Below are 22,296 nucleotides of genomic sequence, written 5' to 3' on the forward strand. Positions count from 1 at the left end.
ACCTATAATACCTGACTACAATACCTACCTACAATCTAAATACATGGTTTAAGCTTTACTCAACATCATATAAGAAGCCAAGCTTACCTCCTGCTAGAGAAAACACAACCTCTCCCGACCACCACCGCGCTCCTACCCATTATTTCTCCCCATTGTAACTACTCTTTTATATTCCTTTATCGTGAATTATTTTATTTTAGACTGTATAGCCTTTAATTATTAATATAAACCTTTTTTTTATCAATCAACCAAAATATGAATATTAAAATTCAATTAAAAATTTTATTCAAAAAATATTTTTAATTAAAATAAAAAATCCATTAAAAATTATGAATAATTAAAACCAATTTTTATTTCTATATCCTATCTTACCAATTTATCGATTAGTGGCTATCTTCCCAATCCTAAAAACAAAGCCCTCTAACCCTACAATCACTACAATACCCATAAACCCCCTTGCTCTATAAGCACCTAATTATCTTAATTTTACAGAATAATGTTAGTCCTTGATTCCCAACACAACTCCAATCAAACCCAAGTGATGCCAGAGACTCTAAAATGCAAATGTTATTCAAATGATCAGTCTGTTGCCAAGCCCATAGGGGAAGATTTTGCAAACATACCAGCACCAAAACCTTTTTGACTCGATCCTCTGTCGCGTCACGTGACATGATGTATACGTCAGCACCCCCTCTCTCTCTCTCTCCATCGTTCCTCTCATATGACAAAAGAACAGAGACACAGAAAAATATTTTAGTAGTTAATGCAATCACTGAGTTATTTCAACCATATTTAATATTCCCCCACTCACAATCGCTCTAAGATTTAACTCAGGACTAAATAGCTCAATAACATTTTTATTTATTTTAATCCGTCATTTAATTTAATTTATTATAATCCGTCAACATATATCTAATTTATAAATTCACTACATCTCAACAAATAGTTTCATTTTCCAACAACAGCCGCTTTAAAACTAGAAGATTCGTGTTAAAATCTCTCCTCTTTGTTCCCTCGTCTGTGTTTCTCTGTCTCCCCCTGCAGTGTAACAGATGTGTTGTGGTTTAGTAAAATCCCACGCATGCGCGATACATTCAAAAATACTTTTTCACCGTGGAAGGGAGTTTAACAGTCCTGCTGTACCTCCGTTTTCCCCTCATAGTCAACAACATTTAACAGCGCTCACAAAACATAGTACCTGAATTACACACACACACAAACATAATTTAAGAGGCTTTATCCCATCGCAGTGGACCTCTACGGTCACATGTTAGCATGCAGCATATTAGCATTTAGCCTTAGCATTAGCCTGTATGCACCATGTAGCATAAAAACAATGCACCCGACATTGCGTCTTTAATTACTTTTTCCTTATAACTTTAGGCTGCCGTGAGTTCTGGATATTTTATGAGAGGTTACTCCAGACAAATGCTTCGTCAACCACCAGCTGAGATGTAACATCAATAGAATTTATATTCCAAACCTCGTGTCCCCAGAACACACCTGAAACCCCTAAAGCGTTACCAGGATTTCATGGCCCACCCTATGGTCGCCTCGTTTGTTCCGAGGGCTTATCAAATCCTGCAATGTCCTAACTTGTATACATATCCTGGCCCCCGATTGTTCCTGACTTGCTATTCAAGCAACACATCTCTATAAACAATCCATAGGCTCTCTCCCGTTTTGCGCTGTTTTAAAAAATTTCATAATGATTAGCCAGACCCCCCGTTCTCAGCAATAACGCCACACGAGGCACATTTCGGTCCTAATGGTACATCCCTCCAGTGTACAATCACATAGCATCCAAACTAACAACTTCCAAAGCTGTGAGGAAAACTCACCCTTGTCTGGCCATGACTTCAGAACGAGTTAGCTTGGCGGCAACGAATGCAACAAAGAAGATTTGCAGACCAGCCCCACGTTGGGCGCCATTTGTGGTATCGAGTAAATGTTGCTAGTCATTGCTGATAAACAAAGGAGTCCGCTCATACTGAACCTTGATCATAAGTTTATTCATATCACAAGCTTTCAGCATAAGTTACAGGTGACATGCCCACCCGGAGAGCGACGCCTCAGATTGCAATGGTCGCTCTGCCCTCTCCTTCGTTTTTCCCCCAGTATATATAATCTCCCCAAGATGTGGGTGGCTCCCTCTACTGTCCAATCCCCTGTCTACAACACACTTCCTGTCTGTTGTATGTGGCGTTACACTAAAACATTCTCTCTTGATACTAAAATCAACATTCTTTCAGTTCCACTTAAAAACCATTAACAAAGACATAATCCTAATACACTACACGTGCACCCGAATGGCATGGGTTTGCCTTTCTAAAGTAGGTCTTAAATCCTCGCAATGATCCTATAAGATTGGTTTTGGGAAACGATATCTGATGAGTCAATCTGTACTTTCTGCTAAAAAGTCCCACCTGTCTCTAAAAACGTGCTCTCTGTGAAATGCAGCTTTGCCAGATCTTCCAACAGAGCAAGATCAGCCATCTCTCATTGGATTTCCATTATCTCAGTCTTTTATAGGATTTACACAATAGTTTCACTTTCACACGTACCTCTAATTTAACAAATGACTGTACTTTATATGGATTATTATCGTTACAAATGCACCAATGTGGTCAATTATATTTAACCTGTCAAGACGTTGCATGAATTCACAATGTCAATATAATAAAATAAATACAATAATGTCATTATTACTCTCACAATAAAACACATTTTCAACATACAGTATATTTTCCCCGTTCTACGCTTGACAAGCAGTTCCCTTATTCCACCACTTGGCACTGATCGTGGTCATGGGGCTGAACACTCTCAAGCTAACATTTATATTGATTAATCTCACACTTTGCGTGGAAATGATACCTTGCATGGTTTACGTACAGATTAGCGCCTACGTATGATTGATAAATTATGTAATGAATAATAACAAAGTGCATAAAATAAACTAGAAAATAAAGTTTAATAAGAAACGTATTAGTATTGTTTGGGGGGTTGTATCAGAATAGTATTTTAGAACACAACAGGACAGGGTAAATGAGGAAGTGATGATTACTAGATAGTTGTCATGGTAACAGCAGTAAAACATTATTTATAATAATACTATTAATAAGGGTAGGGTAAACGAGGAAGTAATGATTACTAGATAGTTGGATTTCCATTCCAACTGACTCTTACCCTGCCCCCACCACCACCCAACAGACTCTTACCCTGCCCCCACCATCCAACAGACTCTTACCCTTCCCCCACCATCCAACAGACTCTTACCCTGCCCCCACCACCCAACAGACTCTTACCCTGCCCCCACCACCACCCAACAGACTCTTACCCTGCCCCCCCACCCAACGGACTCTTACCCTTCCCCCACCACCCAACAAACTCTTACCCTGCCCCCCCCACCACCCAACAGACTCTTACCCTGCCCCCACCACCCAACAGACTCTTACCCTGCCCCCACCACCCAACGGACTCTTACCCTGCCCCCCCACCCAACGGACTCTTACCCTTCCCCCACCACCCAACAAACTCTTACCCTGCCCCCACCACCCAACGGACTCTTACCCTGCCCCCACCACCCAACAGACTCTTACCCTGCCCCCACCACCCAACGGACTCTTACCCTGCCCCCACCACCCAACAGACTCTTACCCTGCCCCCACCACCCAACAGACTCTTACCCTGCCCCCACCACCCAACAGACTCTTACCCTGCCCCCACCACCCAACAGACTCTTACCCTGCCCCCACCACCCAACAGACTCTTACCCTGCCCCCACCACCCAACAGACTCTTACCCTGCCCCCACCACCCAACGGACTCTTACCCTGCCCCCCCACCCAACGGACTCTTACCCTTCCCCCACCACCCAACAAACTCTTACCCTGCCCCCACCACCCAACGGACTCTTACCCTTCCCCCACCACCCAACAAACTCTTACCCTGCCCCCACCACCCAACAGACTCTTACCCTGCCCCCACCACCCAACAGACTCTTACCCTGCCCCCACCACCCAACAGACTCTTACCCTGCCCCCCCCCCCCCTCCACCACCCAGTTGTAAATGTCTATATATTATTATAATCTTTATCTTGTCTCATTCACTTCTCTTGATTTGATTTTATTTATTTTGACCTGCGCTGTTGGACAAGATTTTGCGTCCCTCTCCATGTGACTAATAAACTCATCTAATCTAATTAACGATGGGATTTAAAGTGTTTTCTAAAATTGATTATTATAATATTATTATTATTATTATTATTAATAGTATCATCATAAATAATGTTATTTGTATTACTGCTGTTACCATGACAACTGTCTAGTAATCATTACTTTCAATGCTGTTAACAAATGTCAGTGCTATAATATTATTTGTGCTATAAAGGCGGTTGACTTTATTGCTTTTTTCCATATTGTTAAACAACATTCTAAGTCACAATACATTCCTTTTAATTGACATTTACAACATGTATTTGACAGGGATACTGCACATCAATCAATATTTCTGTAAATGTGCCAGATTTAGCTGTAGTCCCTGGGCAGGTAGATACACATAGAAAAATACAACGTTATAAAACATTTAGTAAAACATTGTGTATAGATGGGGGCTGATTGGTCCTTCAGCCACTCTCAAGTCATTGGTAAAGGGGAGAGAGGTTGAACAGCTCCTTATATGTCCTTCAGCCTCTCTCAAGTCATTGGTAAAGGGGAGAGAGGTTGAACCGCTCCTTATATGTCCTTCAGCCACTCTCAAGTCATTGGTAAAGGGGTGAGAGGTTGAACAGCTCCTTATATGTCCTTCAGCCACTCTCAAGTCATTGGTAAAGGGGAGAGAGGTTGAACAGCTCCTTATATGTCCTTTAGCCTCTCAAGTCATTGGTAAAGGGGTGAGAGGTTGAACAGCTCCTTATGTCTGTCAATGGTCAATGTGCTCTCACTGAGAAAACTGCTGATAGACTGAGGTGGTTGTGTTGATATCCAGCCCCTCTCATTAACCTCTATCAGGCCAACACTGTACAATATATTCATAAAATACATTTCTGTGGTTTTAAGTTTAATGCCAAATTCTCAGAGCCATTTTCCCGGACACATTCACAGTGAGTATGCAAATACAGTAAGTAAATTCCAATAACATCACAATACATGCTTACAATGCGTATACAATACATGCTTACAATGCGTATACAATGACATTTTAAATCTAAACTTTAAAATACACAGACATCAGGTAGGTAGGTGTGTTGGTGTGAGAGAGAGACAGAGTTGTATCAACATGTTCTGCTAGATAGGGGTCCATCCCTAGGTACCTAGTGGAGGACTAACTGACCCTCCTGCTAGATAGGGGTCCAGCTAGGTACCTAGTGTAGGACTAACTGACCCTCCTGCTAGATAGGGGTCCAGCTAGGTACCTAGTGGAGGACTAACTGGCCCTCCTGCTAGATAGGGGTCCAGCTAGGTACCTAGTGGAGGACTAACTGACCCTCCTGCTAGATAGGGGTCCAGCTAGGTACCTAGTGGAGGACTAACTGACCCTCCTGCTAGATAGGGGTCCATACCTAGGTACCTAGTGGAGGACTAACTGACCCTCCTGCTAGATAGGGGTCCAGCTAGGTACCTAGTGGAGGACTAACTGACCCTCCTGCTAGAAGATCCACACCTCCAGGAGGCTGCAGAAGGAGAGAGGCTGTGTGGCTGGACCTTTGGTTAGTTTATTGCTATTATAGTGGTCATGTTTGATTGACATTTTCTGTACATTTTCGGGAGCCTGAATTAAAGCAACAGACAACAAGACCATGTTGAACCACCCTGCCTGTCTATTCTGCCTGGTCTCCCCACACCCAGGGGTTGGCTACAACTGTAGATCTGAAGATGTGTACAAAGACAGAGAGTCCATCTTCCCAAGAAGGTTTATCATCCTGGAACATGACTCAGTTCCTTTTCTCAACACCATGTCGATGATGTCACGTGCCTTCTCTGCCCTCTCAGGTATCCCCTTTATTGAGGCCATTTCCTCCCTTCCTTCCTTCAGACAGAGTGAGTTGCAATCCCATAAAGGATCTAAGGAAGGTCAAGATGTCAACGTGGTGGTGTGTCTTTGACTAGCCAGCTTTATGCTGTAGCACTGGCTTGACGAGGTGAAGAAGTGTCTTTGACTAGCCAGCTTCATGCCGTAGCACTGGCTTCACGAGGTGAAGAAGTGTCTTTGTCTAGCCAGCTTCATGCTGTAGCACTGGCTTGACGAGGTGAAGAAGTGTCTTAGTCCACAGACTAGGAGACAGGCCTCGGCGTCTTCAGATTAGGTTCTACAAGAAAGAGGATGGAGGAGAAGGGAAGAGAGAGATCAGAAAGTATGGAGGAGAAGGGAAGAGAGAAATCAGAAAGTATGGAGGAGAAGGGAAGAGAGAGATCAGAAAGTATGGAGGAGAAGGGAAGAGAGAGATCAGAAAGTATGGAGGAGAAGGGAAGAGAGAGATCAGAAAGTATGGAGGAGAAGGGAAGAGAGAGATCAGAAAGTATGGAGGAGAAGGGAAGAGAGAGATCAGAAAGTATGGAGGAGAAGGGAAGAGAGAGATCAGAAAGTATGGAGAAGAAGGAGTTCCACCTGAGATAATGATGTGATGATGGTCCTATGATGTAACTACAATAAGATAACAGTAATTTATTACAGACAGAAACACAAAAACATGCTTCCATTCTGAAAAACAGTTCCTCTTAGATCTGGGTAGCTGTGTTTTTATTTGACCTATATTTTAATCATTACACATATTCAAGGGAGGGAGCAATGAAAACTGTCTTACCTAGATTCACTCAAGTCCTTAACAAGATGGTTTTCATGTTCAACGAGAGCTTTGAGACAAGCTCCCGTCACTTCTGGTCCTTTGGGGATGACTGCTTTCAGTAGTTTTCTCATTCGGTCCTGTTCAGTTGTTTCAGCTGTTATTCTGGAGTGCTCTTCTTCACCAATCATGTTCTTTGACCACAGATCATCTGCTATTGGCATTGAGTTTTTGGTTCGCTGAATTAGTTTAGCCCAGTGTTTCTTCAGAAACTCCTCAGCAGGAATGTCAGGGACTGTTAATGCTGAAGGGGGGGGTCAATTAAATTAATATGGCTTTAGGGTTAACAGCAGCTGTTTCTACATCTTCCAGTCTCTCCAGTTATCATTCCTCTGATAGTCATTTATTGTATAGAGCCGACTCCAGGGTTGTGGTCAATTCCAATTAAAGTCAGTCAATTTAAAATAAAAAATTGAAATAATAATTTTTCCTATTAGGTTTATTGAGAAGTCATTGAAAATAGATGCCCTTAATGTTTTATCAACAATCTACTCAGAATAATCTAATGTCAAAGTGGACATGTCCCCCATACATTCAACATCTGTAAGGTCCCTCAGTCAAGTGTTGCATTTCAAGCACAGATTCAACTACAAAGACCAGGGATCTTTTAGAAAGCCTCATAAAGAAGGGCAGTGATTGGTAGATGGGTAACAATAACAAATCAGACATTGAATATCTCTTTAAGCATGGTCAAGTTAATAATTATGCTGTGGGTGATGTATTAAACCCCCCAGACACATCAAAGATGCAGTCGTCCTTCTGAACTGAGCTGCAGGGCAGGAAGGAAACTGTTAGTGATGTCACCATGAGTTCATTGATGATATTAAAACAGCTACAGAGTTCAATGTCTGTGATGGGAGAAAACTGAGGATGGATCAACAACATTGTAGTGACTCCACAATAATGACTTAAATGACAGAGTGAAAAGAAGAATACAAAATAGACAGAATAAAAATATTCCAAAACAGAAATACCTTATCGACATAAGTATTCAGACCCTTTGCTATGAGACTTGAAATTGAGCTCAAGTGCATCCTGTTTCCATTGATCATCCTTGAGATGTTTGAACAACTTGATTGGAGTCCACCTGTGGTAAATTTAATTGATTGGACATGTTTGGGAAGGAACACACCTGTCTATATAACGTCCCACAGTTGACAGTGCATGTCAGAGCAAAAACCAAGCCATGAGGTCGAAGGAATTGTCCGTAGAGCTCCGAGACAGGATTGTGTCGAGGCCCAGATCTGGGGAAGGGTACCGAAACAGTTCTGCAGCATTGAAGGTCTCCAAGAACACAGTGGCCTCTATCATTCTTAAATGGAAGAAGTTTGGAACCACCAAGACTCTTCCTAGAGCTGGCCGCCAGGCCAAACTGAGCAATCGGGGGAGAAGGCCTTGGTCAGGGAGGTGACCAAGAACCTGATGGTCACTCTGACAGAGCTCCAGAGCTCCTCTGTGGAGATGGGAGAACCTTCCAGAAGGACAACCATCTCTGCAGAACTCCACCAATCAGGCCTTTATGGTAGAGTGGCCAGACGGAAGCTACTCCTCAGTAAAAGACACATGACAGCCCGCTTGGAGTTTGCCAAAAGGCACCTAAAGGACTCTCAGACCATGAGAAACAAGATTATCTGGTCTGATGAAACCAAGATTGAACTATTTGGCCTGAATGCCAAGCGTCACATTTGGAAGAACCCTGGCACCATCCCTACGGTGAAGCATGGTGGTGGCAGCATCATGCTGTGGGGATGTTTTTCAGCGGCAGGGACTGGGAGACTAGTCAGGATCGAGGGAAAGATGAATGGAGCAGTACAGAGAGATCCTTAATGAAAACCTGCTCCAGAGCGCTCAGGACCTCAGACTGGGGCGAAGGTTCACCTTCCAACAGGACAACGACCCTAAGCACACAGACAAGACAATGCAGGAATGGCTCCGGGACAAGTCTCTGAATGTCCTTGAGTGGCCCAGCCAGAGCCCGGACTTGAACCCGATCTAATATCTCTAGAGAGACCTGTAAATAGCTGTGCAGCGACGCTCCCCATCCAACCTGACAGAGCTTGAGAGGATCTGCAGAGAAGAATGGGAGAAACTCCCCAAATACAGGTGTGCCAAGCTTCTAGCATCATACCCAAGAAGAATCGAGGCTGTTATCGCTGCCAAAGGTGCTTCAACAAAGTACTGAGTAAAGGGTCTAAATACTTATGTAAATGTGATTTTATTTTATATATACACATTTGCAAAAATGTCTAAAACCTGTTTTTGCTTTGTCATTATGGGGTATTGTGTGCAGATTGATGAGGGGGAAAAAACGATTTAATCAATTTTATAATAAGGCTGTAACGTAACAAAATGTGGAACAATTCAAGGGGTCTGAATACTTTCCGAATGCACTGTAACTCATGTTTACTTACTTGTTGAATGGGTGGCAGTGATGTATTCATCTGAAAGATAAAAAAAATGAGGTTATATCACTCTAAATAGTATATGTTACAAAAGTACAAAGTTATGATTGACATATGCTCCTACCTTGTGATACCACTTCTTTCCATGCAATCCTCTCATCATCACCGAATAATTCCATCTCAATGTCAACCCCTGTCATTTTCACAACCGCCTTGAAAAAGCTTGGTGTGGAGTCTCTATGTATGAGATGAATCTTCTGGAGAGAGATGGAGAGAACGAGAGAGAGATTGCTTGCAATGTAAACATATGTTTCCCTTGCCAATAAAGCCATTGGAATTGAGAGCCATCGAGCGAGAGAGAGCAATGGATAGAAATGTGACTTAAATGTCAGATTCATGTTCTTAGTCTACTAAAACTGTACCTGTGGATTGATGTAGGTAGAACAGGGAATGTTCAGTCTGAAGTAACTATTCAGTTTGAAGGCCTGCTCTGGTCTTGAGATGAGAACCCTTGAAGACCCTTGAGACTTTTCCTGTTGTTCCACAGCCTGCGAAACGAGGCATGGAATACACAACCAGTCAATGTATAGTCTTATTCAAACATTATTCAGAAAACTAGCAACACACTATTATCTTCATGTTATGAGTGTCAACATAAACCGTACCACTGCTTAGTTAAGGTCACCTATAAAATAATGGTACCTCACCTGTATTTGGCTGGGGTTACTGGGGAACAGGTATAGGCGTGGAATTAGTGTTTCCTTTTTCACTGTCATATAGAGCATCAGCTCACAGTGGACATCTATGTTCCACGAAAAGATATAGCTCAGTATAACAGAGATAGCTGAGAACTTGGGATGGAGAATCTTAGCATGGAATCTGGTGACCTCATGCACTTCCTCAACAGACACTCCATGTTCCTCTACATGAAGAATCGTCATCTCATTCGTCAGGGAAGGGTTGGTCCCTGAACAACACAATAAAAAGGAGACAGAAAGACAAATATTGTATTATTCATCCAACTAAAACACAAAGAATATGCAGTATCAGATCACAGTAAACTCAAACTCCCAGAATATTCATTCATTCATTCAGGAAGTGAAACTCAGTTACATGGAAATGTCTTTCTGAATACTATGTCAATATGGTTTTACCTAAACAGACAAAGTGTGGCAGATGAACTTCCTCCAGTTCACCTAACTCCATAGTGATGTCCAGCAATGGACCACCTTGTCCGTACTGCATGTCTTTCAGAAGGTGACTGTAGGGATACCAGTTCCTGAAGTGATACTTCAGAATGACATCTCTGTCACACACCCAGCGGAGCCCAGACACTGTGCACTCATAACGCCCTTTGGGTGTCCTGTGCCTGAGGGCAACAACAAGATATGGTAGAGAGGGTCAATCGTCAAATGGAGAGGATGGATTAGAAGACTATTCCCAAAGGTAATGGGGAAATACACTAGCAAGCGGAATGAAATGTTAAAAGTAGTTATTTTACCTGAAGATTGTCACTCCCTGGACAGTGGAAGTCAAGGGTTCAATCTGAAGCCAGTGTGTGGAGTCCTGAACAAGGACAAGCATGTCAGTTATACATATGGGGCCAGTTTCCTGGACACAGATTGAGTCTAGTGCTGGACTTAAAGCATGATCAATGGAAGCTTCAATAGAAAGTCCTTTAAGGTCCAAGACTAGACTTAATCTGTGTCCGGGAAACTGGCCCATTAACCAAAGTAACTAATCTAATGTATTTATTAAATGTTACATGGAATGCTGGGGATTGATCCAATTCAACTGTCTAATGACAAAATATGACAACAGCTAAAATCCTGCATGCCTACAAGCAGAACACAGGACTGTCTATATCCCAGTATGAATGGTTGGTCAGTACACACCTGGCTTTGAGACAGTGTTTATATTACTAAAGCAGAACACAGGACTGTCTATATCCCAGTATGAATGGTTGGTCAGTACACACCTGGCTTTGAGACTGTGTATATATTACTAAAGCAGAACACAGGACTGTCTATATCCCAGTATGAATGGTTGGTCAGTACACACCTGGCTTTCAGACTGTGTTTATATTACTAAAGCAGAACACAGGACTGTCTGTATCCCAGTATGAATGGTTGGTCAGTACACACCTGGCTTTCAGACTGTGCCTGACTCCTGAAGGTATGTAAAAGTAAGAATTGACATTATGACTTACCTCAACATGGTCACAAGTCTTACAGCTCTGAGGAATCCCTGAAGTCAAAAGTAGTTGTTATTTAAAATGGACAATCTCATGTAGTAATGAATTAATAATTATTAAATAGACTTGTAATAAAAATGTATATAAGTGAGCAACAGTCTCATTAGCACACATTAGTGTTATATTAATGAATGTTTGTGGAAGCAGGAAACAACATCGTTCTGGTCCATGTTTTGGAGATGTTGGGGGCCTGATTTCTGGTAGATCCCAGGATGAGAGCTTAAAGATAGAGTCAGCTAAATGATGTTGTACGAGCAGCACCGCAGATATTGTGATGAGCAAGATGCCTGACTTCTCTCTCACACAGTATCTGCCCATGTGCACGGGTTCTCTTCACTCTCTTACAGCGTGGTAGCCACGGGACCAAAACAGAGAAGTTTAGCATCGCGCTCCAACACTCTTAGATGTTGTAGAAATGTACCCACTATGATGTTTACTTTGTGCATCTACATCATATTGCTGACTCTACCTTTAAGTGTGTTTTGACCAAATAGATCATGATTGTGTTCCTTGCCTGGGACTCAAGTATAATGAACGCTTTAATCGTATTTTGATTTTAAAACAATTATAATTTAACACTCACATTTCTCAGGTCCAGGCTTGATACAGCACTCTCCACCGTGGTCTCTGGTGTTCTCAGGTCCAGGCTTGATACAACACTCTCCACCATGGTCTCTGGTGTTCTCAGGTCCAGGCTTGATACAACACTCTCCACCATGGTCTCTGCTGTTGGTAAAGCAGAAGGATAGACTGTGATTAAACTAAATACAACTTATAAAGGCTTTATATAGCATACATACAGTCTTCATAAGCAATACAAAGGGTGTATAAAGGGTGACAGAACAGCTCCCTATGTAGGGTGCATTGCCAAATGTGACATAACACTATGTCAACTTCTGAATGTGGTCCTGTGTAGCTCAGTTGGTAGAGCATGGTGCTTGCAATGTTAGGGTTGTGGGTTCAATTCCCACGGGGGATCAGTAGGAGAAGAAAAAAAAAAGGTACGAAAAATGTATGAAGCACTCACTACTGTAAGTCTCTGAGGATAAGAGTGTCTGCTAAATGACCACTACTGTAAGTCTCTGAGGATAAGAGTGTCTGCTAAATGACCACTACTGTAAGTCTCTGAGGATAAGAGTATCTGCTAAATGACCACTACTGTAAGTCTCTGAGGATAAGAGCGTCTGCTAAATGACCACTACTGTAAGTCTCTGAGGATAAGAGTGTCTGCTAAATGACCACTACTGTAAGTCTCTGAGGATAAGAGTATCTGCTAAATGACCACTACTGTAAGTCTCTGAGGATAAGAGTATCTGCAAATGACCACTACTGGAAGTCTCTGAGGATAAGAGAATCTGCTAAATGACCACTACTGTAAGTCTCTGAGGATAAGAGTATCTGCTAAATGACCACTACTGGAAGTCTCTGAAGATAAGAGTATCTGCTAAATGACCACTACTGTAAGTCTCTGAGGATAAGAGTATCTGCTAAATGACCACTACTGTAAGTCTCTGAGGATAAGAGTGTCTGCTAAATGACCACTACTGTAAGTCTCTGAGGATAAGAGTGTCTGCTAAATGACCACTACTGTAAGTCTCTGAGGATAAGAGTATCTGCTAAATGACCACTACTGTAAGTCTCTGAGGATAAGAGCGTCTGCTAAATGACCACTACTGTAAGTCTCTGAGGATAAGAGTGTCTGCTAAATGACCACTACTGTAAGTCTCTGAGGATAAGAGTATCTGCTAAATGACCACTACTGTAAGTCTCTGAGGATAAGAGTATCTGCTAAATGACCACTACTGGAAGTCTCTGAGGATAAGAGAATCTGCTAAATGACCACTACTGTAAGTCTCTGAGGATAAGAGTATCTGCTAAATGACCACTACTGGAAGTCTCTGAAGATAAGAGTATCTGCTAAATGACCACTACTGTAAGTCTCTGAGGATAAGAGTATCTGCTAAATGACCACTACTGTAAGTCTCTGAGGATAAGAGCGTCTGCTAAATGACCACTGTCTGTCCTATATCTAGGAGATAAAAGAAAGCTTAGGAAATATATTTTACATGTCAAGGGATATTACATTTAACCCCTATTTTGGGTTAGGCACAAAACTACCTTCATTACATAATTTTTTTCCAAACGGTACCGGTTACCGGTAAGACGTATCCCTTGACACTCATGGGGGTCGTAGAGCATCTCCCTAGTCCACAGTGGGGTCAGATTAGTTTCTAGCCAAAACGGTTCGGATTCTACAAACAGAAGTTGGCATATCGACGGTACTGACTTCAGATGAGTCCCCTGACAAAACACCCTAGCTCTGCCACCTTTCACCGCCGATGCGTTGGATTGAAAAACAGATATATCTATCCTAAACTGACGGATGATTGATGGGGATTTTGTTATTATGTTACTTAGATTGACACACCGCTGCGTTAATCGATTTTAGGGGGTTATTTAAACACATCAACAATAATGTAATTGTAGGAATGATTCCAGAGGAAAACACATGATAAAACATTGCTATGACTCACCTTTGATTGTGTTGATCATCTATCTGACACAGGGTCACTGAGGAAGAGAAAACGCTCAACCCAAACCCAGGATAGAGGGGTTCAGTGAATGTGGTGTGTTCTGTGTAAAGGTGTGTCAGTGTACCAGAGGAGGACACACTATAGAAGGACAAAGTACCAGCTGGCCAGTCCAGATACACTCCAACTCTCTTAGAAACAGGACCAGGGATGCATCTGCTGACTCCAGAATGGTAAAATAAATAGAGGCTATCAGAGCAGAATAAACACCAGGACTTCCTGTTGGCTCCAATCCAACTTTCATCCACCCGTCCCTTCCTCTTCAGTCCTCTGTACACCACACCAATGTCAGCCATGTCACCATCCCTCTCCACCTCCCAGAAATAACGACATCCAGATAAGCCTTCTCTGCAGAGAACTAAGTAAAGATGGTCAAATCTGTCTGGATGGTCTTCATAATGCTGCTTGTCCTCCACCCGTGTCACCTTCCTGTTCCCCTCAGACAGTATCAGGTGTGGGTTTGCTGTATTTGGGTCCAGGGTGAGATGACAGGCATCTGTAGACAAAAGGGGAGTTTAATCAAACCACATCTTCATATAAAATGTTGTTTTTGTAGGTAGAGAACAAGTATTGATTAGTTACTATGTTACTGTAGTTCTGAATATGCAGTTGATTATGATTGAAGAGACTTACATTTCCTCAGCCCTGATTTCAGCCTGAACTCTCCACCATGATCCACACTGTAGGAGAAACAGGTTATTGACTGACAAAGACCTAATAAAGCAGTCAGCATTTAAACCATATTGTTGTGTTCTGGTGCACTATCCAAGTTCATTACTAGAGAAATACAGGTATTCTATCCTACCTACTGCATACAGAACAGAGTACAATTCATTACTAGAGAAATACAGGTATTCTATCCTACCTACTGCATACAGAACAGAGTACAATTCATTACTAGAGACATGCAGGTATTCTATCATACCTACTGCATACAGAACAGATTACAATTCCATACTAGAGACATACAGGTATTCTACCCAACCTACTGCATACAGAACAGAGTACAATTAATTACTAGATACATACAGGTATTCTATCCTACCTACTGCATACAGAACAGAGTACAATTCCAACAGGATATCAGAGATGCAGAAGAGAGTATTCATGTGGTGATGATGTATGCTGTGTTGGAGTGCTAAGCCTGCTGGGTAAACTTCCCCTTAATTCTATCATCATGTCCTCATGTTACTGAACCTACTACACTTCATAGGACACAACCGCTGCTCACACTATTAGGACATATATTCTGACTTACTTCAGCTTCATCAGTTTATCTGTGGGATCCACCAGAGCAGCTGAAAGCAGTCCCCCTGCAGAGTCTCCTGGGTGATTGTAGCTCAGGTCCAGCTCTTTCAGGTGGGAGGGGTTTGACCTCAGAGCTGAAGACAGAGCAGCACAGCCCTCCTCTGTGACCAGACAGCCAGACAGCCTACAGAGAGACACAACAGCTGTCTAGGTTGGTGTACTGGTGTCAATCATCTTGTAGGACACTCATACATTTGTCCATGACACCAACATTGTGATGAAACATCAGATGTTCAGAGTATTTGTTTTACTAAGCTCAGTACCGACCTGACTGAAACAGCTGTACTTACCCCAGTGTGTGTAGTTTACAGTCTGGATCCTCCAGTCCAGCAGAGAGCAGTGTAACTCAGCTCAGTACCGACCTGACTGAAACAGCTGTACATACCCCAGTGTGTGTAGTTTACAGTCTGGATCCTCCAGTCCAGCAGAGGGCAGTGTAACTCAGCTCAGTACCGACCTGACTGAAACAGCTGTACTTACCCCAGTGTGTGTAGTTTACAGTCTGGATCCTCCAGTCCAGCAGAGGGCAGTGTAACTCAGCTCAGTACCGACCTGACTGAAACAGCTGTACTTACCCCAGTGTGTGTAGTTTACAGTCTGGATCCTCCAGTCTAGCAGACAGCAGTGTAACTCCTGAGTCCTGCAGGTCATTGTCTCTCAGCTCCAGTTGTTTCAGTTGTGAGTTGGGTGAACTCAGGACTGAGGCCAGATCTGAACAGCAACCCTCTGTCAGACCACACTGACCTAGACTAGAGGGCAGAAGAGCACATGATTAACAAATGTTTAAAACATCCACATAATAACTCATACTGTAGAAAGTTAACTCACACTAGTGTCTGTATGTTGCAGAGTGGACTGGTTAGTCCAACACAGAGCAGCTCCACTCCTCTGTCTCCCAGGTCATTGTAGCTGAGGTCCAGTTCTCTCAGGGGGGAGTTTGGTGTCTGCAGAGCTGAAGCCAGAGTCTCACAGGATTCATATGTGAGTTTACAGCCAGCTAGTCTGAAGAGAGGAGATATGTCAATACACTGTTGCTAACCCAGTCACGACCTCTGCAGCCAGAATAACAGCAAAGTACAATGAACTAAAATATAAACTCAACATGCAACAATTTCAATGATTTTACTGAGTTACAGTTCATAAGGAAATCAGCTAATTGAAATCCACTCATTAGGCCCTAATCTATGGATTTCACATTGCTGAGAATGCAGATATGCATCTGTTGGTCACAGATACATTTTTTAAAATGTAGGGGCATGGATCAGAAAACCAATCAGTATCTGGTGTGACCACCATTTGCCTCATGCAGCACGACAAATCTCCTTTCGCATTGAGTTCATCAGGCTGTTGATTGTGGCCTGTGGAATGTTGTCCCACTCCTCTTCAATGGCTGTGTGAAGTTGCTGGATATTGGCGGGAACTGGAATACGCTGTACTACACGTCTATCCAGAGCATCCCAAACATGCTCAATGGGTGACATGTCTGGTGAGTATGCAGGACATGGAAGAACTGGGACATTTTCAGCTTCCAGGAATTTTGTACAGATCCTTGCAACATGGGCCTGTGCATTATCATGCTGAAACATGAGGTAATGGCGGCAGATGAATGGTACGACAATGGGCCTCAGGATCTCGTCACGGTATCTCTGTGATTTCAAATTGCCATCGATAAAATGCAATTGTGTTCGTAGGTCCGTAGCTTATGCGTGCCCATACCATAACCCCACCGCCACCATGGGGCACTCTGTTCACAACGTTGACATCAGCAAACCGCACACCCCCAGGACACCATACACTTTGGTCTGCGGTTGTGAGGCCAGTTGGACGTACTGCAAAATTCTCTAAAACGATGTTGGTAGAGAAATTAGCATTAAATTCTATGGAAACAGTTCTGGTGGACATTCTTGCAGTCATCATGCCAATTGCACCTGTGTTTACAATGTAACCAATTCCGGTTGAGCTTTCTGTAACTTTGTAGCAAGCTCTGCATGTATAGGCGCTTATTGCGTCATCATATATTTTCCAACTGTCCCGTTATCTGGTTTGAATGTCCATTCTAGAATGCCCTTCTAGCCAATCAGAAATGAGTATTCAACAATGCTGTGGTATAACTAAATGTTAAAAACATACCACCTCACTCAAGATATTTAACCTTTGTGTGGTGGCTCCGGTAATGTGGCCCGGGGAAAGCCACTGTTTTGAGCGTCAGCCACGCCCCCACAACCAGCATTGTAGGCTGCAGGGCTACGTCCACACCTGAGACCACTTGGCCTCGTTTAGGCTGCAATGCACCTTGGACATTTAAGGTGTTGCTTTAGTTCAGCAGGGGAGAGCTCCGGGCTGGACGCCCCTGGACATTGTGTTCTCCACAGGAAAACTAACCGGACTACAAGTGAATCTGTGTAGCAGCCCAGCTAGTTTTTCATTACAACTAAGTCAAACTCTCGGTTCAGTTAATTAGAGTGTTTTGTTTTCAGTTATAGTTTGACAATCTTTGTTAATCTTTTATTTTGAATAAATATGCCAGCCTAGCAGGTTTAAGCTCCTGTGTGTTGGACTGTTTTTGTTCCATCCTGCCAGCCACACCTAGCGAGTCATTACATTTTGTTTTAAATATTTATCACATTTTATGTATATGTTCAAATAATGTTAAGATTCCTAACAACTACGAATATATAAACAATAAAGAAACAGTGGATACTGAAGATAGTTAACTCACACAAGTGTCTGTATGTTGCAGAGAGGATTGGTTAGTCCAACACAGAGCAGCTCCACTCCTCTGTCTCCCAGGTCATTGTAGCTGAGGTCCAGTTCTCTCAGGGGGCAGTTTGGTGTCTGCTGAACTGAGGCCAGAGTCTCACAGGATTCATATGTGAGTTTACAGCCATCCAGTCTAAGAGAGGAGATAATATGTTAGATATACAAATCCTCCAGAATAATGTAAACATCAACTCAATAGCAGAACTTACAGTGCTCTCTTGCAGGTTTTCACAACCGGCATTAACCTCTGATAACCTTCCTCTGATGTGGTGTATGTCTTCAGGTCAAACTCCTCCAGCACCTCCTCTGACATCAGTAACAGGTAGGCCAGGGCTGAACATTGTTGAGGTTCTAGCTCTGTTTCTGAAAGAGTTCCTGATCGCAGGGAGGTTTGCATTTCTTCAACTAGAGAGTTGGCACCAAGTTCATTCAGACAGTGGAACAAGTTGATGATCCTTTCTGGTGAGGATTCCCTTTTGATCTTGTCTGAAAGGTACCTGACTGTTCTCTCAACTGTTTCCTCATTGCTCTGTGTTGTACTTCCTGTCTGTGTCAGAAGGCCTCGTAACAGATTCTGATTGGACTCCAGTGAGAGACCCAGAAGGAAGCGGAGGAACAGGTCCAGGTGTCCATTCTCACTCTTCAAGGCCTGGTCCACTGCTCTCCTGTGTAAGTCAAACAACTGGATTGACTCCTCATCTTCATCCTCACTAGTGGTGGAAAAAACATTTTCCTTCTTGTCCAGACATGATTCTAAAGCATGCACTGCTGCTAGAAACTCCTGAATGCTCAAATGCACAAAGCTGTAGACCTTGTCTTGGTTCAGCCCAGATTCTTCTTTAAAGATCTCTGTACACAATGCTGAGTACTCTGATGCCTCTGTGACATCAAGGCCACACTCTCTCAGGTCCTCCTCATAGAAGATCAGGTTGCCCTTCTGCAGCTGTTGGAAAGCCAGCTTTGCCAGTTTCAGGATCATCTCTTTGTCTGACTGAGACAGTTCCTTTGGGTTTGTCTCTGTGGCTTTGTTGTACTTCTTGTTCTTCACAATGATTTGGATGAGCGTGAAGTGTATGTACATCTGGGTCAAAGTTTTGGGGACTTCATCCTTCTCTGCCTCTTTCAGCATCATCTCAAGGACAGTGGCTGATATCCAACAGAAGACTGGCATGTGGCACATGATGTGGAGGCTCCTTGATGTCTTCATGTGTTTGATGATTTCATTGGCCAGATTCTGATCTGTGATTTTCTTCCTGAAGTACTCCTCCTTCTGTGGATCATTGAACCCTCGTACCTCTGTCACCTGGTCAACACACTCAGGAGGGATCTGATTGGCTGCTGCAGGCCGTGAGGTTATCCAGAGGAGAGCAGAGGGAAGCAGATTTCCCTTGATGAGGTTTGTCAGCAGCACGTCCACTGAGGTTGGCTTCGTGACATCACAGCACTTCTCATTGTTTATGAAGTCTAGAGGAAGTCGACACTCATCCAGACCATCAAAAATGAAAACAGTTTTGGTTTCCCCATCTTCAATGCTTTCAATCTCTTTCAGGTCTGAGAAGTAGTGGGAAAGATGTTGCATCAGACTGTATTGGTCCTTTTTCAGGTTCAGATCACGGAAAGGAAGAGGAAACATGAAATGAACGTCCTGATTTGCTTTTCCTTCTGACCAGTCAAGGATGACCTTCTGCACAGAGACTGTTTTTCCAATGCCAGCGATTCCTTTTGTCAGCACAGTTCTGATAGGTTTGTCTTGTCCAGGTAAAGTCTTGAAGATGTCGTTGCATTTGATTGGTGTCTCTTGTGTGGTTTGTTTCTTGGATGCCATCTCTATTTGTCTCACCTCATGTTCATTATTGACCCCTCCACTTCCACCCTCTGTGATGTAGAGCTCTGTGTAGATGTCCTTTAACAGACTTTGGTTTCCATGGTGTCCAATTCCTTCAGATATGTGTTGATACTTGTGTTTCAGTTTAGCCTTAATGTCTTGTTGGACTGTCAGAAGAGTTTGACCTGTAGGAAAACAATGAGAGTTGGGACTCATAAGTTTGTGTGTGTGTGTGTGTGTGTGTGTGTGTGTGTGTGTGTGTGTGTGTGTGTGTGTGTGTGTGTGTGTGTGTGTGATTGTGTGTGTGTGTGTGTGTGTGTGTTTAAAGGGGCCTTTGTACCGTTCTTTGTAATATTGTATGAAACACAGTCTTACTTCTTCTGTCCAGAAGGTTGTGTGTGATCTTTAATGCATCCTCACTGTCTAAACTCTCCACTTCCTTATTGTCATCTGGTAATGGTTCTTGGCTGAAAGCAGGTGACTGATCACTCTTCATTGATAGCAGGCTGGGGGCAGGTGACTCTGCTCTGGGCTTCTGGACACTTTCAACAAAACAGGGAGATCGATCACCTTATCAATATCTCATCTACTTCATTTGAACAACTGTATAATGGAACTTCTAGAAGTCCTGGGTATCCTTCGAATACCCATACTAACCTACTTTATACTACATACTTAATGAGTATTACATACAATATACTATTAGTTCATTTTAGTATACTGTAAACGAATGGTATCCTTTCAGTTGTGCATACTAACACTACGCCTGTCTACCGGAAGTTGATTATTTTGCTATGCAACCACTTGCTAGCTTGTTAGCATAAACAAATCACTAGCTAGACATGTTTGTGTTCGTAAATTCAATCTGGAGTGCCAGAGTGCGCTCTGGGTGTTCTTAAATTCAGAGCGTTTTCGCTCTCTGAGTGTTCAGAGCACACACTAGCCGAGGAGTAGGGTTGATCCTAGCGTTCTGACCCTCATGACAGCAGTCAAGCTAACTGGCTAGCTACTTCCAGACACAAATGAGAGAACACCTCACTCTGACCATTTTACTCGCCATAGCAGAGCCGGATAGGCTGTTTTCATGTTATCCAGTGCTGCTGGCAACAATTTACATTTTTGCCGACGTTTACTGACACCGGCCACATTAAACCGGTGTTGGGCGTTTGTAAATTCGTCAATTATTCTGCGCTCTGGCACACTCAGACGAGAGTGCTTTGAAATCGGAGTAGATAGCAAGAGCTAATTTATGTCCATTGAGAACGCACAACAACTATACCACTTAGCTAAGAATGATGTGAATAATCAAGTCAATAAACGTTAGATAGTTAGTTAGTTAGCATATAGTTAATATACTGGCAAGTTCGGTGTATTAGTAGCCAACTAACGAGGTAGCTAGCTAACATACTGGTAGTACCTACTGCTGTAATGATATGCTTTGCGGTGCGTAAGGATAGCGTAGCCAACACATTGTCAGCCAACATAACGTGTAGCTTAACTTATTTGAAAAGTCATTACATTGTTCAACATTTTCTTAACATTTGTCATAATTAGTTAAAGCAATGAATTTGTATCCGCTCTCGTTAGACTTCGGCTGCATATTTTCCGCCATTTTCTTAAAATCTGAAAACGTTGTGAAGCCACACCCATTTTCTGAAGAATTGCATTATGGGCCCTAAAAGCACGTAAATAGTGTCCACTGCGTGTATACTTCGTACTTTTGCGAATAAGCATACTACATACTCAATTTACATCACAAATAGTACGGTTAGTGCGGCTAGTATGAGTATTTGAACACAGCTCTGATGTTTCTTTATAAAGCTACAGTCTGCAATTGATAAATCGATTTGGGGAATTTTAAATGAATTATGTAGACCTACATTTTATGTAATTTGGGAACACTTTTCCCTTTAGTTTTATATCTTTAAGAGAACTGTATATTTTACATGTCATCTCTTACCTCTTAGAACTGGTGTCTTGAGTCGTTTTAGAGGCAGTGGTCCCCTCCTCTCTCTCCCCAGAGAGACTCATTTTAGAGGCAGTGTTCTCCTCCTCTCTCTCCCCAGAGAGACTCATTTTAGAGGCAGTGGTCTCCTTATCTCTCTCCCCAGAGAGACTCATTTTAGAGGCAGTGGTCCCCTCCTCTCTCTCCCCAGAGAGACTCATTTTAGAAGCAGTGGTCCCCTCCTCTCTCTCCCCAGAGAGACTCATTTTAGAGGCAGTGGTCCCCTCCTCTCTCTCCCCAGAGATACTCATTTTAAATGTAAGTCACAGCTCACTCAGCTACAATAAGAAATAACAGAACAGTCAATATT

General features: G+C 42.7%; 2 protein-coding genes across 2 annotated transcripts; both read right to left on the reverse strand.

Moving 5' to 3' along the window:
• Positions 1–4,363: 4,363 nt before the first annotated feature.
• On the reverse strand, positions 4,364–22,012 carry LOC311120715 (NACHT, LRR and PYD domains-containing protein 1 homolog; the record flags this gene model as incomplete). Its single annotated transcript, XM_084195293.1, has 11 exons — positions 4,364–6,307; positions 6,803–7,085; positions 9,253–9,282; positions 9,368–9,500; positions 9,666–9,791; positions 9,951–10,210; positions 10,398–10,612; positions 10,745–10,809; positions 11,453–11,490; positions 12,081–12,223; positions 21,942–22,012. 11 exons carry the CDS (start codon positions 22,010–22,012, stop codon positions 6,301–6,303), a joined length of 1,371 nt encoding a protein of 456 aa, XP_084051419.1. The 3' UTR covers positions 4,364–6,300.
• On the reverse strand, positions 14,028–20,477 carry LOC311120712 (protein NLRC3-like; the record flags this gene model as incomplete). Its single annotated transcript, XM_084195290.1, has 7 exons — positions 14,028–14,584; positions 14,722–14,768; positions 15,347–15,520; positions 15,972–16,145; positions 18,116–18,289; positions 18,366–20,166; positions 20,357–20,477. 7 exons carry the CDS (start codon positions 20,475–20,477, stop codon positions 14,028–14,030), a joined length of 3,048 nt encoding a protein of 1,015 aa, XP_084051416.1.
• Positions 22,013–22,296: the final 284 nt, after the last annotated feature.

The sequence above is a fragment of the Coregonus lavaretus genome, assembly GCF_964263955.1.
Source record: "Coregonus lavaretus genome assembly, contig: HAP1_SCAFFOLD_499, whole genome shotgun sequence".
Classification (NCBI taxonomy): Eukaryota; Metazoa; Chordata; class Actinopteri; order Salmoniformes; family Salmonidae; genus Coregonus; species Coregonus lavaretus.